The sequence below is a fragment of the Lotus japonicus genome, chromosome 6 (genome assembly GCF_012489685.1).
Source record: "Lotus japonicus ecotype B-129 chromosome 6, LjGifu_v1.2".
Classification (NCBI taxonomy): Eukaryota; Viridiplantae; Streptophyta; class Magnoliopsida; order Fabales; family Fabaceae; genus Lotus; species Lotus japonicus.
In genome coordinates, this window is record NC_080046.1 from 2,899,980 (window position 1) to 2,917,960 (window position 17,981).

Below are 17,981 nucleotides of genomic sequence, written 5' to 3' on the forward strand. Positions count from 1 at the left end.
ACTGTTAGAACAAATACTCATAAATATACCATCAAACATTGTTAATTAGGTTTGCTGTTTAATTTACCCAAAAGTTTATACGTTATATCCTACGATGTACGATATGACACTGCTAGACAAGTACTCAGAAATTTACCGTCAAACATTTGTTCATTAGGTTTGGTTTTTAATTTACCGAGAACGTTAACTTTATATCCTACGATATACGATATTTTTCACCTTTATATTTATGTCACACGTAAACTTTAAGTCAACGACGATATTTAACATTTTTGTTACCTGTGAAATGATGCATTTTAACATTACGTAACGTGTGATTTATTATAAGAGTTATAAGAAGGAATAACTTTAAGTAACATGTTATAGTATATTATTGAAGTTTTGTCCACGTTACACAATGTACATATAACACATGTTTGCCTCTTTATATTTCTTTTTCACAATTTTTATCTCCTTGTATCAATCGTGAAGAGGCTTATCAAAACATGATTAGAATTTTATATTTTCTTAATTTTTGCTCTCTTCGTTGTAGTTGTCCGTTGCTTAGAGCCTATTTGGTAGAGAAAAGAGAGTATAGAAGAGAGAGATATGTTAGAAATAGAGTTAATTTTGAGGTTATTTAACATAATAAAAAGAGAAGACCTTTGATGTAGTCAATTACTCGGCGTTAGAAGTCAATTACTCGGCGTTTGAAGTGAATGTTTGTAATATGAAACAATTTTTCGGATATGTTAGAAATTGAGTTAATTTTGAGGTTGTTTAACATAATAAAAACAGAAGACCTTTGATGTAGGCAATTACTCGGCGTTAGAAGTCAATTACTCGACGTTTGAAGTGAATTTTTGTAATATAAAAAAAAAAAAAATTCGGCGTTAGAAGTCAATTACTCACGGTCAAAAACCGAGAGTAAAATGCATTTCTTTATTAAATTAACAGTATTATAAATTTGTTTTGCGGTTAGGTGAGATGGCGGGCGTCTCAGAGAGCCAGTAAAGTGCGTAGTATCTGAAAAAAATAAAAATATCATGGATCAGCCCATCTCTCAATGAGAGAGTTCATCTCTCGAATTGTGAAAGTAAAAAAGTGGTAAGTCCCACAACACTTTTCCTCTCCTCTAAATCTCTCTTTCATCTTACCAAATATATGTACTTCCTCCTTCCTTTCACTAACTCTCTCTTCTCCTTATTTCTGTACCCAAACCTCTCTCTACCAAACAAAGCGTTAATGCTACCACGCAAATTTTGTTGGTTTATATTTACCAAGGTTATTAAAACCAGACCGGTGATGAAACCAGTGAGGGTATTGGTTCAAGTTTCATTGGTTAAACCGTAGTTTAACCGTGGTCAATAAGGTACTACCACTATAAGTTAAATAATATTATTCTAAGATAAGTATATATTATGGGACGATATAATATATAAGGTAGTATTAAAGAAAAAATAGTATTTATAACTTCTTCTAATAAATAAAAGTACCCGATCAAAACAGTAGGTCATATGTCCTAAATAACAATAGACATGTTTTTGTTTATAGTTCATATTGTATTTTTTACGAAATAAAACATGGGCTTCCATATAGCATACCTGTAAAAATTAAAAAGCTGAGAAAAAAGGTTAAAAATAATTAATCTTATATATTGTTATCAATTGTTAAGTTGTGTGTTCTTGTAAGTTTGATAAGAAAATATAAAAATAAGATCAAATTTATTAATCGAAAAAATGAATACATGAAAAAATAATCGAACAAGTCAAAGTGGACACCATAGCCAATTTTGTGTCCTTGTATATGCTCCAGCGTGAAGAAGGTAAACCAAAGATTCACCTTGGTCAAACTTCCTATCATTTTTATGTTTTAATTCAAATTCCAAGTTTTCTCATAAATGTGACTTCTCTTGAGACGCACATAGTTGGATATTTTCTGATCATTTTGGAAAAAGAGAGTCCAGCCGCTTGCATGTCTTGGGAAGGGTTGAAGTTGAAAGACGAAAAATTAATTTATTTTAATGTGATTTTGTGAACGGTTGAACCGGCCGGTTCGGTCCGGTTTTCATAACCATTATATTTACCTCTATATATAAATACACGCATGCCACTTACCAACTCATAACAACACAAGACGAGCCATTATCACCAACCAGCTTCCATGAGAACTAATTCTGCAGTTGAGGTAGACGTCAACCTCTCATGCTTTTTTTCCCCCCTATTATTGTTCATTTCTCTTAATGGATTCTTTAAACCTTTATTGCTTAAAACTTTTATTTAAGGGTATCCAAATTTAATTATGGCGGATTTCGTCTTTCTTGGTGAACGTCGACGACAGCGGAGGGGCTCCAACCAATATACTCCAGATGATAGCGATTACGAGGAGTGGGATATAACAGATGACAACTGCTGGAGTGTTACTCTGACAACTTGCCAAGCATCTGGCAATCAAGTCCTGGTGTGTGTCAATGCTATGAAACTAATCTCTTTAAATTTGTCATTCCCTTTGTTTGCATGATTTGGTTTTCTAAAATCTATCTTATCTATAGAATATCCCGGCGGCCATTGTGGAGGCACATTTTCGAGACAAGCCTGAACAGATCGCTGTCTATGGGGACGTGCAAAATCTTCCCGGATTTTCGCCCGTTGAAATTACCATGAGACAATGGTCGCTGGTTTTCGACTCCAAAAACCACAGAAAAGCAATGTTCGGCACTGGTTGGTACGATTTCTGCAGGGACAATGTAACTCCCCGATTTCTCGTGCGTCACGGAAAACCAAATATCCATTTTCACAAAGAATTTTCGTCGTTCAATTAATTAATCTTCATTTATTGACAAACCGTTCATTTAACGAAAACTCTTGAAACTTAACCTTTTCAAAAAAAAAAAAAACACGCGGAGGTAATCAACATCGTAAATCTTTTTAACTACCCAACTGTAAAGAGTACAAATCAAAGGCCTGAATGAAAATAAGGATTACATCAAAACTTGTTTAACGAAAGTAAAATAATTTGTCCAATGCCCAAACTCGGTAACTCTCAACCCAAAAAGAAAATGAAATGCGCTCAACCCAACCCTAATCCTCTTCCTCTTTCTCTTCCTTAGAAGTGTAGTCGTCCTCCGGTATTGGCACGTCGGTCACCCAAGCCTCGTCCTTGCCCTCGTCACGGAGTTTCAGAGTCCAGGAGTGGACTGAGCTCGATGTCAGCACCATCTACCCCCCACAAATAAACACATAGCAAACAAGCAAGGGTCAGGTCAAAAAGAAAACAACAACAATTTCACAGTGGGATACAATTTGTATGTTTAGTATATCTCTTATGGAATTAAAGTCAGTTAGTCAGTACTAACAGATTCCTCACTTCACACAACCCACCAAAACACCTTGGCCAATCTCGATCATCCGCAGATGAACAGTTCTCGGAGGGGACACACAGTACAACCCTCAATTCACATGGGGACACACAGTACAACCCATAAATCTCAAGGGACCTCAGTCACGTTTATCACGTGGGGACACACAGTACAACCCACAACTCCCTCGCGTCCAAGTAACCGTTTGTCTCTAACGGCACCATCGTTCTCATGGTACATAGTCTCACCTAGACCTATGTTCCAATTATTTCACATTTACTTGCAAGCGATTAAACCTCAATTCTCTTTGTTTAAGGCTCTAATAAGTCAACCTAGAGTCTTCACAGTTCAACGTCAGATAAAACATAAACGACATGAAACATAATAAACAACAGAAGGAACTACAGCTGGATGAACGACCTTCTTAAAATAAATCTCAGTCAGGCATTTATTCATACTACAACAATACTTATACTCACATTCACATGCATCTCAACACACAATTCATAGCAATTACATCAAAACAGTACCATTGAGGAAGATATTCAAAATTCAGAAGAACAACCAACTAAATAACCGATAGATACAAGTTTTTTGAAAATCAAGTGTTAGGGTCGTTTTCTAAAAAAAAAAAGCAGAAACAGCGGTCACTAAAAACGATCTACAGAACTTATTTCTAAACCAAAATTTACGTACTACACATGACTGGAACGCTAATTTAAAATCCTACAACTTTCTAGTTTACTACGTTTTCGTTTGAAAATTGGAACTGGGTGATATTGGGCGACGAAGTTCGCTGTCCAGTACAGAAAACTGGCAGAGTCACTTCCGCTTCAAATTTAAATTTTGAAAACTCAAGTTCAGAGTTCCTAGGTCATTCTCCCAATAACATACATCATATAAGGATTAGAAATCATGGTTTTCATGGAAAAAAGTACAGCAACCATCATGTTCACAAAAGCTCATACAAAAACATGCAAGAATACAACTTTTCTCCAGGATTTCCATGGCAAAGTTCCTAACTTCTACCCTTTTCCTAAACCAGCCCTTACCTTAAATCTTTAGTATGAAAAGAAGTGGAAGATGAAGTATGAATAAGCTATTCCTTACTGTCCCTTTCTGGCTTGCTCGATCTCTTCCTCCTTCCCTTGGTCTCTCTCTCGTTCTCTCTCCCTCTATCTCTCGCGTGTGGTGCCGGCGGTGCTAGGGTTGCAAGGTGGTGGCTCCTCTCTCTCTTTTCTCTCTTTTGTTTTTACGTGATTAGAAGAGTGTGGTAGGGTTTCTACTTCAGACTTTGGTTGCTTGAGTGGAAAGAAACTCCCCTCCCTCACTAAAACCCAACCCGCGGCCACCCCAAGCCCATTAGGTTTTTTTTTTTTTCTAAATAAATCTCTTGTGTTTGAAAATATAATTTTAGATATTCAGTTTTTATTTAAAAGCAAAAACTGAATATAATCTTTAAATAGGGAGATAATCCCCTTCCTTAAATCAAAATCAAATATTTCCCAAGATTTAGCAAAATCGCATAGGCTGGACAGCCAGACCTCCGCTCACTAAAACTCAAATATCTTGAGCTACAGAGGTCGGAATGACCTGATTCCACTTCGAGAATTTTCTTAACTAGAAGGGCTACAACTTTCATGAAGAAAGTTGTCCCAAAAGAGGTCGTTAAGACCCTCGAAAAGTCACATAAGTTGACAGTTCTAATCTGCCAGTTATCAAACTTGGCTAAAAACTCCAATTTTATTCAAACTTTCATAAAATTGTTCCAAAATGAACTTAGGGCCTTACAATACCACCCCCTTAAAACAGTTTCGTCCTCTAAACTACTACAGAGTGACACACCACGCATCCACTGCGCACTCTGATACTTCTCGCGATCGCTTGCCAATGGCCAAGCCAACTGTGTGTTAGATGGATCATGTCATGGTGATATCCTTCAACCTTCACGAGTTCCTCATCTAAGTTCACAGTCCACACTAGGGGTGTCCACCGGTCGAGTTCGGTCGGTTTCGGGCCCAAAAAGCTCCACCGACCGAACCCGCATGGCATAAAACTGGGCCCGTAACCGACCATGAGATGTGTCGGTTTGGATCGGTTTCGGGTTGGTCGGGTAACGGGCGGGTCGGGTCGGTTACACAGTTTTGCAGAGACCCTAATTTCATGAACATAGAACCCTACTTTCAGTAAGATGAACATAGTCAGAACCCTAATTTTTCAGTAAGATGAACATAGAACCCTAATTTTTCAGTAAGATGAACATAAACCAAACCAAGAACAAAATCGATGTCAGATCAGATCCGGAGAGAACGATTCCATAAGGTGCACTGTGGTGGTGGAGTGGCTAGGGTTTGAGATGTGTGAGGAGATTCTGAGATGTGTGATGGAGATGTCGAAGTGGCGGCAGAGTGGAGGAGGAGGAGAAGGGTGGTGGCGGGAGGATGAGGAGAAGCGTGGTGGCGGCGCAGTGGATGGCGGCACAGAGGATGAGGAGAAGGGTGGTGGTGGCGGCGGCTGGTCTGAGAGAGAGAGCAGAAGTTGAGAGAAGAAGAGAATGAGAGTTGAGAGGTTGAGAGAGAGAGAGGTTGGGACGACGGGTTTGGGAGGGTGAGGGAACTAGGTTTAGAGTATTTATGTGGGTGGGGTAATGGGCTAGGGTTTGCTGAAGCCTTTTTTTTTCCCTCCCCTCACCACACACAATGGGCTGGGCCGCTGGAACCTCCTTTTTTTTTTTATCCCTAATCGGTCGGGCCGGTCGGTTTAGAACCCAGACCGACCCCGACCGAACCAGACCGGTTAAAACCGGTTTTTTTTAATTGCCAGACCCGATAACCGACCCGGCCCGCCCGAAAAGCCTTTTTTTAACTGTCTACGGTAATTCTATATTATGAAATTATTATGCTAGGATTTTGCTGCTTTGGTGTCTTTATTTATCTGTGCAGGTCCTAAATCTGGTATGCGTGTTCATATTACCTGTTGTGAGGATATGATGGAGGTAGCAGAAGACATTGGGGCTTGGATAATATTATTATTCGAAGCTATTTGATGCTGATGATTATAGTTATAATTGGAATCAGACATGAGAGGAATTGAACCAGAGGATGCAGAGAGGACTGTTGATCTTGCAAGAACACAGACTTATGCTGCATTAATTGAATGAACTATGTGGTTGTCAAACACTTCTTGAAGGAATTGTTGAGTAGCTCGTGAATTTGGTTCTGGTATCTTAATTCAAGTCACCTTTTGGTTGGTAATACTTTCAAGGGAGACATGAAGCTGATGGTTTAATTTATAGTTATTTATGTGGCAGATATTAAGGCTCCTAATTTTTGCTAGAACTGGCTGGTGTAGGGACAGTAATTTGTGTTATGAATATGAACTGATCTGTGCTGGCTTTTTATACTCCTTTGAAGGGACGCTTTGATCTTAGTGAGGGGGTACTCTTTTTCCTTATCTAGGTTTTCCCAAGGGGGTTTTATCCTAGTAAGGTTTTAATGAGGCCTCTTCCTAAGATCTTTCTTCCTTTGAGGGGTTCGAGGGGGGTTAGAAATGGTGATATACCATCATACATAGGCTTTTGTTAATTATTTTTCCCTTTTCTCTTTCTCAATTTGTATTAGGTTGAAGTACCCCTTTTACTTCGATTTAATATAAATCTCCTATTGCCTATAAAAAAAATGAAATGTTCAAGTAATTTGCTTTATCCCTATACAATTTATGCTATTGCTTGTTCATAAAGATGTTGAAGTCATTATTTTCGCTTATTAAACGCTATTTAGGCGACTAGATAGACTTAAGTGTCACTAATCTCACAAATGTAACAAAAGGCTTTTCAAATCCACCTCAGATAAGCATTGAAAGTTAGAACCGATCGTTTAAGGGACAAGTTTGTTTTTTTAACCGACAAATTGAATTAATGACAAGAAGTGGGGTCTTAGCACATTCACAAGGGCTGTCACCTGCAAGTTACAAAAGAATATTGACATCCATCGTTCTTCTTAGAGGAAGCCAAGAAAGGGTCACAAAACTTGTTGTTTAAGATTGTTTAATAAAAACTAATATGACAATTATTGATAGTATAATATTACTATACTACCCTTATTTAATTTTACTACTATTAGGTGCAACAATCAAATTTTACTAAAATAGAGAAGAATTTAGTTAATAGAAAATAGTTGTGGTTGGTAGATATGAGAGGTGATAATTGAGAAAAAATTTATCAAATGAGGGTATAGGTGGAAACAATTACCAAAAAATGTATATGTTTTATGAAACAACATACATTTTTGGATCATAACATACATCGCTAACATTGTGCGTTGAAAAGAAAAGGATATTGATGACGCTGCTATGCTTGTTTTTCAATTGGGTCTTCCAAAAACACTTTCAGTCTTGTGTAACTTTGTGCCATTTTGTTTGGCAATTTCTAAACCCACTTTTACTCAACTCCCTTTCTACCTTAATCCCAGTTTCACTCAACTCTACCAATTCAACACTTCTACGTTCAGTTGGGGTCTGTTGGAGCATTGATTGAGAATTTAAAATCATCCCCTAATATTTGATGACAATTACTGCCCTTCATTATCTGCTTCCTTAAATCACGGTACATTATACTCCTGGTTCCTTCAACGTTTGCATATTTCAAGTATATACATTTTTTATTTTCTTCTAAATTTAATATTAATTACAAGAGTTGAGTTCAAAAAAAAAAACTACAACAGTTAAGAAAATATTATTGCTTTAAATAATAAATGTAGTTAGAAAATAGTGAATGAAACCCTTTTTCATATTAATTCTATTATAAAACTCATACCCTTTTTAGTAATTAAGCAACTTAAAAGTGCTTTGAATTAATATCATCAAACATGGTTCATGTTATCAAACTCTGTTTTGAAATAAAAGTACCCAAACATAAATCACATGACAACCAACCCACTTTAATGCAAACTCTGTTTTGTAAACCCACATTTGCCGAAACTTTTTTTTGCAAACTGAAATCCAAACACACACGCAAGTGACGTGAAGTTAAAGGGCACGTTTTCGGCAATAGTAGATGGTGTGCAATGAAAAGACAAGTATATTGATGACGGGGCAGCAAGTTCAAGGGCACATTATCGGCAAAGTAACTGATTGTACGTGAGGAATCATAACATTTGAATTGGACAAATTTGTTATTTTGGTAAAAACAAATTCTAAATTGTTTACGGGACCATTGTTTACTAAGAATATACTCCCGAGTAATGATATATACCAAGGTTTTGAAAACCGGACCGGACCGGCCGGTCGGACCGGTTCGATCGGGAACCGGGCACAGTGCCGGTCCGGAGCATAAGGAAAACCGCCTGCTGTTCCAACCGGGGTTAAACCGGTCCTGAACCGGCAAAACCGGAAAAAACCGCGGTTAGGCCGGTTATTCCCGGTTCTGAACGGAAACGTCAAAACGACGCCGTTTTGGAGAAAAACCGGGTCAAACCGTTTGAAAAAACAGAACGACGCCGTTTTGAATTATTTTTGAAAAAAAAAAAAGGAAAATAGAAAGGCAGAGAACGAAGAAAACGTTTGAGAAAGAAACCGTGAAACAGAGCAAGTGCAACGTGAACGTGTCGTCTGGAACCCTTCTCCTCTTGAGCGTCGACCTTGACCCTCCCTGCGGCGGCGGAATCCGACGACGGCGGTGGTCCCTGCGGAGGCGGTGGTCCCTGCGGCTGCGGCGGCCCTCAATCAACAGCAGGGTGTTTCAGAGTTCAAACATAGTAAGTGAGGAACAGAGCAAACTTGGTTCAAAGTTCAAACATGGCTACCACTCAACAGGTTCTTCTTCTTCCAAACTGATTTTTCTTTTCTCTTTTCAGTTTTCAACCTTTTCTTTATTTGATTTCCATAGGGTTTGATTTCTCAATTCTCTTACTGTTTATGAATTTGAATATGATGATTGTTTAATTGTAGAATGATGGAAGAAATACTACCCCGGTTGATGCTTCTCCTAATGTTGTTGGGACACAAGAAGCGGCGGAAAACGCTGCTAATGTTCGTGGGAAAAAAGATCCTGCTTGGGAGCATTTTGCATTTCAAAAGGAAGGAAGGTCATGTACGTACACTTGCCTCTATTGTGGAACGTCATACAAAGGCGGGGGAATAAATAGAATGAAGCACCATCTTGCCGGCATACCAGGTCAAATATTAGCTTGCAAGAAAGTTCCTCCTGATGTTCGCCATAGAATGGTAGCTTTATTAGAAAGTATTGAACAAAAGAAAAATGAAGCCAAGAATAACCGCAATGAAGCATTTGGTGATGGAGCTATTGATGAAGTTAGTCATGAACTCAATGCTTGTCCAACTGTAACACCAGCATCTACTCAAAGCAAAGGAAAAAGGAAAGCTACTGGTGAAATTGACAATTACTTTGCTCCAAGAACGACTCCTGGATCCCAACCAACACTTAAAAGTGTTTTGTCTAGTAAAGAAGCTGTACACAAAGCTAAGATGGCAATTGCTAGATGGTTTTTTGATGCTTGCATTCCATTTAATGCATTACAATCACCATATTTTCAGCCAGCATTGGATGCAGCTGTTGCCATTGGCTCTGGTTTTAAAGGTCCATCTTATGATGAATTAAGGGTCAACTTGTTAGGAGATTGCAAGAAAGAGTGTCAGTTACTTGTTGAAAGCCACCGGGCCAATTGGGCTAAGTATGGATGTACAATCATGGCTGATGGATGGAGTGATCAACGACAAAGAACTTTGATAAATTTTATGGTTTATTGTCAAACAGGTATAATCTTTGTGAAACTTGTTGATTAATTGTTTGATATTGTTCATAATGTTGAAACTTTGTTGAATTCACTTGTTTATTGTATGGTATAGGCATGTCGTTTGTCAAATCTGTGGATGCGTCTGATGTTGTGAAAGATGCTTCAACATTGTGCAACTTGTTTTCTGAAGTTATTGAGTGGGTTGGACCTCAAAACGTGGTTCATGTTGTCACAGATAATGCGGCTAACTATGTAGCTGCCGGTAAATTGCTTCATCAGAAATATGAGAACATTTTTTGGACTCCATGTGCTGCTCATTGCATAAATCTCCTTTTGAAGGATATTAGTAGCTTGCCACATATTGCAGATCTTGCCTCAAAAGCTTCTAAGGTGACTATATTTATTTACAATCATATGATATTTTTATCTTGGCTTAGAAAAAGAAGTGGTTGGAAAGAAATTGTTCGTCCAGGGGTGACTCGGTTTGCTACCACCTTTATCACATTGAAAAGTATTTCTGATCATAAGTCTGATTTGCAAGCTCTAGTTGTTAATCAACACTTTATTGGTAATAAGTTATCAACGGGTATAGCTGGGAAACGTGTTAGTGAAATCATTTTAGATAATAAATTTTGGAGGGATTGTGAGGTGGTGTCAAATATTGCAGCTCCCATTATCCGACTACTTAGAATTGTAGATGGGGATGAAAAACCCTCGATGGGCTATGTTTATGATGGCATGCAAAGGGAAAAGAACGCAATCAAGCGGATGTTCAGGGATAAGAGTGAATTGTATAAGCCGTACACAGATATTATTTCAGCTCGATGGGATAAACACCTGAAGCGTACTCTTCATGCAGCAGCTTACTTTCTAAATCCTGGATTCTTTTATGATCCAAGTTTTGTTGAAAAGGATAGAGTTGTGCAGTCACTTGTTGATTTGTTGGAGGTGAAAAGTCTATGTGCTAGCTTACCCAAAGCCCTTCTAGAGATGAATGTCTATCGTGAGCGGAAAGATTCATTTAGTCGAGCAAGTGCTTTGCAAGCGGCAAGCCAAATTCAACCCGGTAAATAGTTATCTAAATTGTATTGTGTAAATTTATTTTATTGCAATATATAATAGTTTTAATAAATTTATTTATTGCAACTCAATGGTGGTCAATATATGGGAGTAGTGCTCCATTGTTACAAAAGATAGCAATTCGTATTCTTAGTCAAACATCATCATCTTCAGGGTGTGAAAGAAATTGGAGTCTCTTTGAACGCATCCATACCAAAAAACGAAATAGACTTGAACATCAAAGGCTAAGTGATCATGTTTATATTACTTATAACTTGCGTTTGAAGAAAAGGTATATTACTAATTTACTATCACTTATATGCTTTCATTTTTTTGCAATATATCTTAGCTCTCTAACTTGAATTTTTTTTAATGTTCCATTTTAGGAGTGAATTGAAGAAGAGAACTTATGATCCTGTTGATTATGAATGCATCAATAATGTTGACTTTTGGGTAGTTGAGGAAGAAGCACCTCCTGAGTTTGATGATAATGAGGCTGAGCTTGTGAATAACATTTATGAAGATGATGCAAGAGATGTTGCAGGTAAAAAATTAATCATTTAATCTTATTGAGCTTGTTTCAAATTTAGAAGTATTATTTCAAAAGCTACATTTAAGTAAGTTTTTCACTTTCACGTTATGTAATTAGGTGGTGAAGAAGTTGACATTTCAGAGGAGCCACTGATGGAGTCAGTTGATTTTCAAATTGGGGCAAATGTTGAATCATCGCCGTTTGATGGAATAGAGTTCAATCTTAATGATGTTAATGATTTTTGATTATATTTGTTGTGTTGTTAACTTGTTATTCATACTTTGTTAAGTGTTGTTAAATTTAGACTTTTGTCATTGGTATTGATTTAAGGTTGTTGTTGAACCTAAATGTTATGAGTTATGACTTATGTAAGTTGGTGGTGTTTGCATCTAAACAAACTATCATTTGGACTTGTGGAGTTACATTTGTTGGCTTATATATTTTAGCTTTTGTTATTTACTTATTTTACTTTACAACAATTAGATTTAGTCATTTAGATGACCTAAAAAAATTATGTATATATATTTTTATATGTATATAATATAAAATTATATTATTTATATTGATACGGTTCAACCTCGGTTCAACCTCGATTCAACCCCGGTTCGACCTTTGAACCTTAAACCAGTGTCTTGACCGGTTCGATGACCGGTCCGGTTTTCAGAACATTGATATATACAAACCTCATTCTTAAATACTCTATCTCAACCTTTTTTTATTTCTATCTCTCTCTTATTATTATCTATCACATATCATAATTTTTCTATTTTACTTTTTCTTTTCTTTCTATATCTCTCCTCCTTCACCTCTTTCCACCTTATTTTTTGAGGTATCAACAAACAATTATTGTATACTCCCTCCTTCCCATATAACCATTGTTTGTAGAATCGGACTGGACGGGTAATATAAATAAATGAAGGGTACAAATTGTTGAAAAATTAATACTCCTTCAACTTTGTAAAGTGAGATATAATTAAGAATAAAATTTAGCTATAAATAGTACCAGTTTTTTCGGAAAGAGTATTAACAAATATTACGATATCTTACTACCTACACCTCATATATAAGGGGTTATTTAAGAATATTTTTAGTCCCAAATTAGAAGTTCATTATTTATTTATTTATTTTGGTCGAAAGGTAGTATTCCATTAAAAGTTGTAGCCAAGCGGCCCAGTTACAACCATTTAGTGGCCTCAGGCCCAAAAGCAGCTAGACTATTCAAATTAATAGTATAGACTGGGCACCTAGACTATAAGATACGTACAACAAGACTTGTTATAGTCAGGACCTAGTAAAGGTTACAAGCTACCTAAACGTAGACAAGACAATACACTTCACTGGTAAGTTCCTTTAGATGACCCCGTGAGAGTCTTCCCCCAAGTTCTTGTCTTGGTCTTACCTACCCTGCGTGGGTCTCCTTTTCCTTCCTCTTTTTCTTGAGTGAAGTCATTGTCACCCTCTGACTTGGTCAGATCTACTTTTTTAACTTTTCTCTCTACATTTATGGCGTCGGAACGTGGAAAAAATTTAGTGCTTACGCAAGAGGAGACCGAACCTCTTCTGATTACGGAAATCGCTGATGACGATGGCCCCTCTCAACATTCTGAATACTGGCTAGTGGGTAAGGTGGTTACCCAACACAACTTCAATGCTCGGGCTTTCAAAAACACCATAGCTCAGGTGTGGAAAGTGAAGAACGGAGTGGAAATCCGAGAAGCTGGAAAGAATCTCTTCACTTTCAGATTCTTTGATGAGAAGGATCGTGCCTGGGTATTGAAGCAGGGCCCTTGGTCTTTAGACCGTTTTCTAGTAGCGATTCAGATCTTAGACCCTCAGGCGAATCCATCTGAGGTGGTTCTAGATCGTATCCCTTTCTGGATCCGAGTTCATGATCTCCCATTGGCTTGGCGTAGGGAGTCGGTGGCGAAATCTATCGGCGATTCACTGGGAGGATACCTAGAATGGGACAAGAATGAGGACAATCGTTTGGGTGTCTTCTTGAGGTTCAGATCTTGGGTAAAGATAACTGGTCCTCTAAGGAGAGGGACAGTGATTGCCCGACCTGGACGAGAACCGGTGAAAGTTTGGTTCCAATATGAACGCTTAGGGAATTTCTGTTATATCTGCGGTGGTTTTGACCATGTGCTTAGAGACTGTGAGAATTCTGCTGGCGATGAAGATGAAGTGGGTTCGGTGGATCTGCCTTACGGTGCCTGGATCCGGGCACCACCGCTACGCTCTAATGTGGTTTCTGGGATTCGTGGAAATGTCTCAAACTCGGGTGTGCAAGATCTTAATGGTAGCCCGCACAACAACCAAAAAGTTTCGGTTGTGTCGGGGGTGGTTGGTGATTCTTTGGGTGAGGAAGTGGCTGGGTCTGAAGGTTCAGTGGAGGCCCTAGTCTCTACTCTAGCAAAGGTTAATGTGGAGCAGGAGATTCAAAAGGAGGCTGTTGAGAGCTCTCAGCTGGTGTTAGCCCCAGGGAAGGAAGCAGCTCTTTCTGCTGGGTGCTCAAATGCTTCTGTACCAGAGAAAAATGAGCTCCAAGTGAAAACACCTGAGGATGCTCTCGGGGGAAGGGCAGAGTTGGTGGGTAAGAATGTAGCTTTGATTGAAGCTTTTTCCGAGGAGTTGGTGAATAGGGATAACACTGTCTGCCCAACTCTTTCAACTGAGGTGGAAGAGCCTGAACCGTATGCAAATAAGGGGAGTCCAGATATGAAGTTTTCCATAGGGAAACAAGATCGAACAAAGGTCAGTGGGAGCAAGTGGAAGAAGAAGGCAAGGGAGATACATTTAGGGGCTGCTGAGACACCCTCTCATGAAGCTTCTAAGAGAAAGTGTTGTGTCTTGGATGACCCTATGGTTCTGGATAATAACGACTACAGTATCCCTCAGAAACGAGTTTGTGAAGACCTAACGGTGGAGGCTGGAGACCAGCCCCGCCGACAGCCATGAAAATGCTATCCTGGAACTGCCGTGGATTGGGGAATTCACGGGCAGTTAGAGCCTTGTCAAGGCTTTCTTTAAAACTTAAACCCCAAATTGTCTTCTTAATGGAGACTAGAAGTTATGTAACAGAATTTGATAGAGTTAAAAATGTCACTGGTTTGGACTGTTGTTTGGCTATGAATTGTTTAGGTAGGAGGAGAGCAGGTGGGATTGCTATGCTTTGGAAAAGCAATTTGGATGTGAATCTTCTGTCCTGTTCCGCAAATCATATTAGTGTGATTGTCGCTGATGAATGGGACCAAAAATGGTGCTTATCCGGAGTTTATGGCTTTCCAGAAGAAGAGAATAAGTTTAAGACTTTGGAGCTGCTAGGCTCCCTAAAATTCCAGTATCAGGGTATGTGGATATGCCTTGGAGATTTTAACTTAATATGCAATTCCTCTGAAAAAAGTGGGGGTAGATGTGCGAATCTGAACCAAATGAGGCAGTTCAAGGACACTTTGGAAGAATGTGGCCTAACAGATTTGGGCTTTACTGGTTTCCCCTTTACTTGGAACAATGGAAGGGATGGTGATCAAAACATTAAGGAAAGATTAGATAGGTGTTTGGCAAATTCTGAATTCAGTACTGGTTTCCCTTGTGTCTATGTTGAACATATGGGTAGCTATGGATCCGATCATACAGTTCTGGCGATTTCTCTGAATAATGGTATAGAACAGCAAGAAACAAGAGTTAGGAAAGAAAGGCCTTTCAGATTTGAAGAAACATGGGCTAATTCTGAAGAGTGTGAACAACTTATTCATGGGGCATGGTTTAGACCTGGGGCTTGTTGTATTGAAAGAGTGCAGGCTGTCAAAGAGGTCCTGGTGCCTTTTCGTAAAGAACAAGGCAATCTTCAGAGACAGATTGACCGAAAGGAAAAAGAATTGATTAGAATTGAAAAGGGTTTAGCTTCCAATGAAAATCTAAGCAGGAAGAGAGCAGTACAAAAGGAATTTGATGACCTGCTGCTCAAACAAGAAATATATTGGAAGCAACGTTCAAGGGCCCTATGGTTGAGAGAAGGAGATAAGAACACTAAATTTTTTCACAAGAAGGCCTCTCAAAGACAGAAACACAACAACATCAAGAAGATTAAAAATGAGCAGAATGAATGGGTTTTTGGTGATGAAGCTGTGTCACAAGTTATCCAAGGTCACTTTCAGCAGGTCTTCTCCTCAGAGAACCCTCATAATATACAAGATACTTGTAAGAGGGTCAGATTTAAATTGAATCAAGAAATGTTTGAGCACATGAACAGACCTTTCTCCAGGGAAGAAGTCAAGTATGCTATTGACCAAATGCATCCTATTAAATCGCCAGGCCCAGATGGCCTACCCGCATTGTTCTATCAGCGCTATTGGGATTTGGTAGGGGGTGCAGTTACTTCACATGTTCTGGATGTGTTAAACAATGGAAGAGAAGTGACAGACATGAATGAGACCTATATTTGTCTAATCCCTAAGGTCTCTAAACCTCAGACCCCCAAGGATCTAAGGCCAATAAGCCTATGCAATGTGCTAATGAAGATAGTCACTAAGTGTATTGCTAATCGGCTTAAGTGCATTCTTCCTGATCTGGTTGGAGAAACGCAGAGTGCTTTCATACCAGGTAGGCTCATCACTGACAATGCTCTTATAGGCATGGAGGTTTTCCATTACATGAAGAAAAAGAAACATGGGAAGAAAGGATGGATGGCACTCAAGCTTGATATGTCCAAAGCTTACGACCGTATCGAATGGGAGTTCCTAAGGGAGGTGCTGAAATCTATGAACTTTCCCTCTCATTTTGTCTCTCTTGTTCTAAAGTGTGTCTCTTCAGTTAAATATGCCATTTTACTGAATGGTGAGCCAAGAGATTGGTTCTCACCTCACCGGGGTCTCCGCCAAGGGGACCCGGTTTCACCTTACCTGTTCATATTGTGTGCAGAAGTGTTTGCAGGTCTGATTGATGAACAAGTTGCTCAGAATAATATCCATGGAATTAAGATTGCTCGAGGAGCTCCTCAGATTTCACATCTTTTTTTCGCGGACGACAGCTTACTCTTTATGAGGGCCAATCTTATGGAAGCTGAGCATGTTCTCACTATCATCAAGAGATACGAGGAAGCCTCTGGACAAAGGGTCAATTTTGATAAGACTGAGTTGTCCTTCAGCCAAAATGTGCCAGAACAGATTTGTAATCAAATCCGGAACAGGATGGAAGTTAAGGTTGTGGACTCTCATGATAAATACCTTGGTTTGCCAACGGTTATAGGAAGGTCCAAGAAAGCGGTTTTCCTCAAGGTACAAGAGAGATTGGTGAAAAAGCTAAAAGGTTGGAAAGAAAAATACCTCTCAAAGGCTGGAAAAGAAGTCTTACTTAAATCAATAGCTCAAGCAATTCCCATCTACATCATGAGTTGTTTTAAAATTCCAGATAATATTTGTGACTCCATGGCCTCTCAAATGGCTAATTTCTGGTGGGGGTAAAAGAACTCTGAAAAGAAGATCCACTGGATGAGTTGGGCCAATTTATGCAAGCCAAAATCTTGTGGTGGCCTGGGTTTTAGAGATTTCAGGAGTTTTAATGAGGCTTTGTTGGCCAAGCAAGTATGGAGATTACTCCAGCGGGAAGATTCTCTACTGTACAAATGTCTCAAAGCAAGATACTTTCCAAGGGCTTCTCTTCTTAGTGCTCCAGTGGGTTTTAGACCAAGTTTTGCCTGGAGAAGTATATGCTCAGCGAGGAAAATAATCATAGAGGGATCACTGTGGAAAGTGGGTAATGGAAAATCAATCTCTATATGGAAAGACTCATGGCTTCCAGGTCCCAGTTCAGGAAAAATTCTTAGCCCCGTTAAAGAGCTCCCTTCAACAGCCAAAGTTGCCTCTCTTATAGATAATGAGCAGAGAAAATGGAGGAGTGATGTGGTGGATCAGATTTTTGTAGTTGCTGAAGCTGAGAATAAAGAATATCCCTCTCGCTTGGGCTGATAGAAATGATCTATTAAGCTGGAGACATACTGTTACTGGTGCTTTCACTGTTAAATCAGCTTATTCCATAATACTCCAACATAAGGTTTCTAATGTAGCATCTTCTTCTTCTCTGAGAACTGATTGCAAGTTTGTATGGAAATTAAAAATTCCAAAGAAAGTGCAGCACTTCATTTTTCGACTGGTTAATAAATCTCTCCCTTGCCAGTACAATCTGAAAAGAAGAGGTGTTCTTGTGGCCCCTATTTGTCCTCTCTGTGGTGAGTGCTTAGAGGAGACTCCTTCTCACATTTTTATGCAATGTAATTGGGTTAGGCAAGTTTGGTTCGCCTCTC

General features: G+C 38.8%; 1 protein-coding gene across 1 annotated transcript; it reads left to right on the forward strand.

The window, feature by feature from the left end:
- Positions 1-5,726: 5,726 nt before the first annotated feature.
- On the forward strand, positions 5,727-11,925 carry LOC130722954 (uncharacterized). The gene is made up of 7 exons (XM_057573851.1): positions 5,727-5,874; positions 6,280-6,332; positions 9,284-10,109; positions 10,202-11,155; positions 11,212-11,440; positions 11,535-11,692; positions 11,798-11,925. The coding sequence occupies exons 1-7, from the start codon at positions 5,727-5,729 to the stop codon at positions 11,923-11,925; spliced, it is 2,496 nt and encodes an 831-aa protein (XP_057429834.1).
- Positions 11,926-17,981: the final 6,056 nt, after the last annotated feature.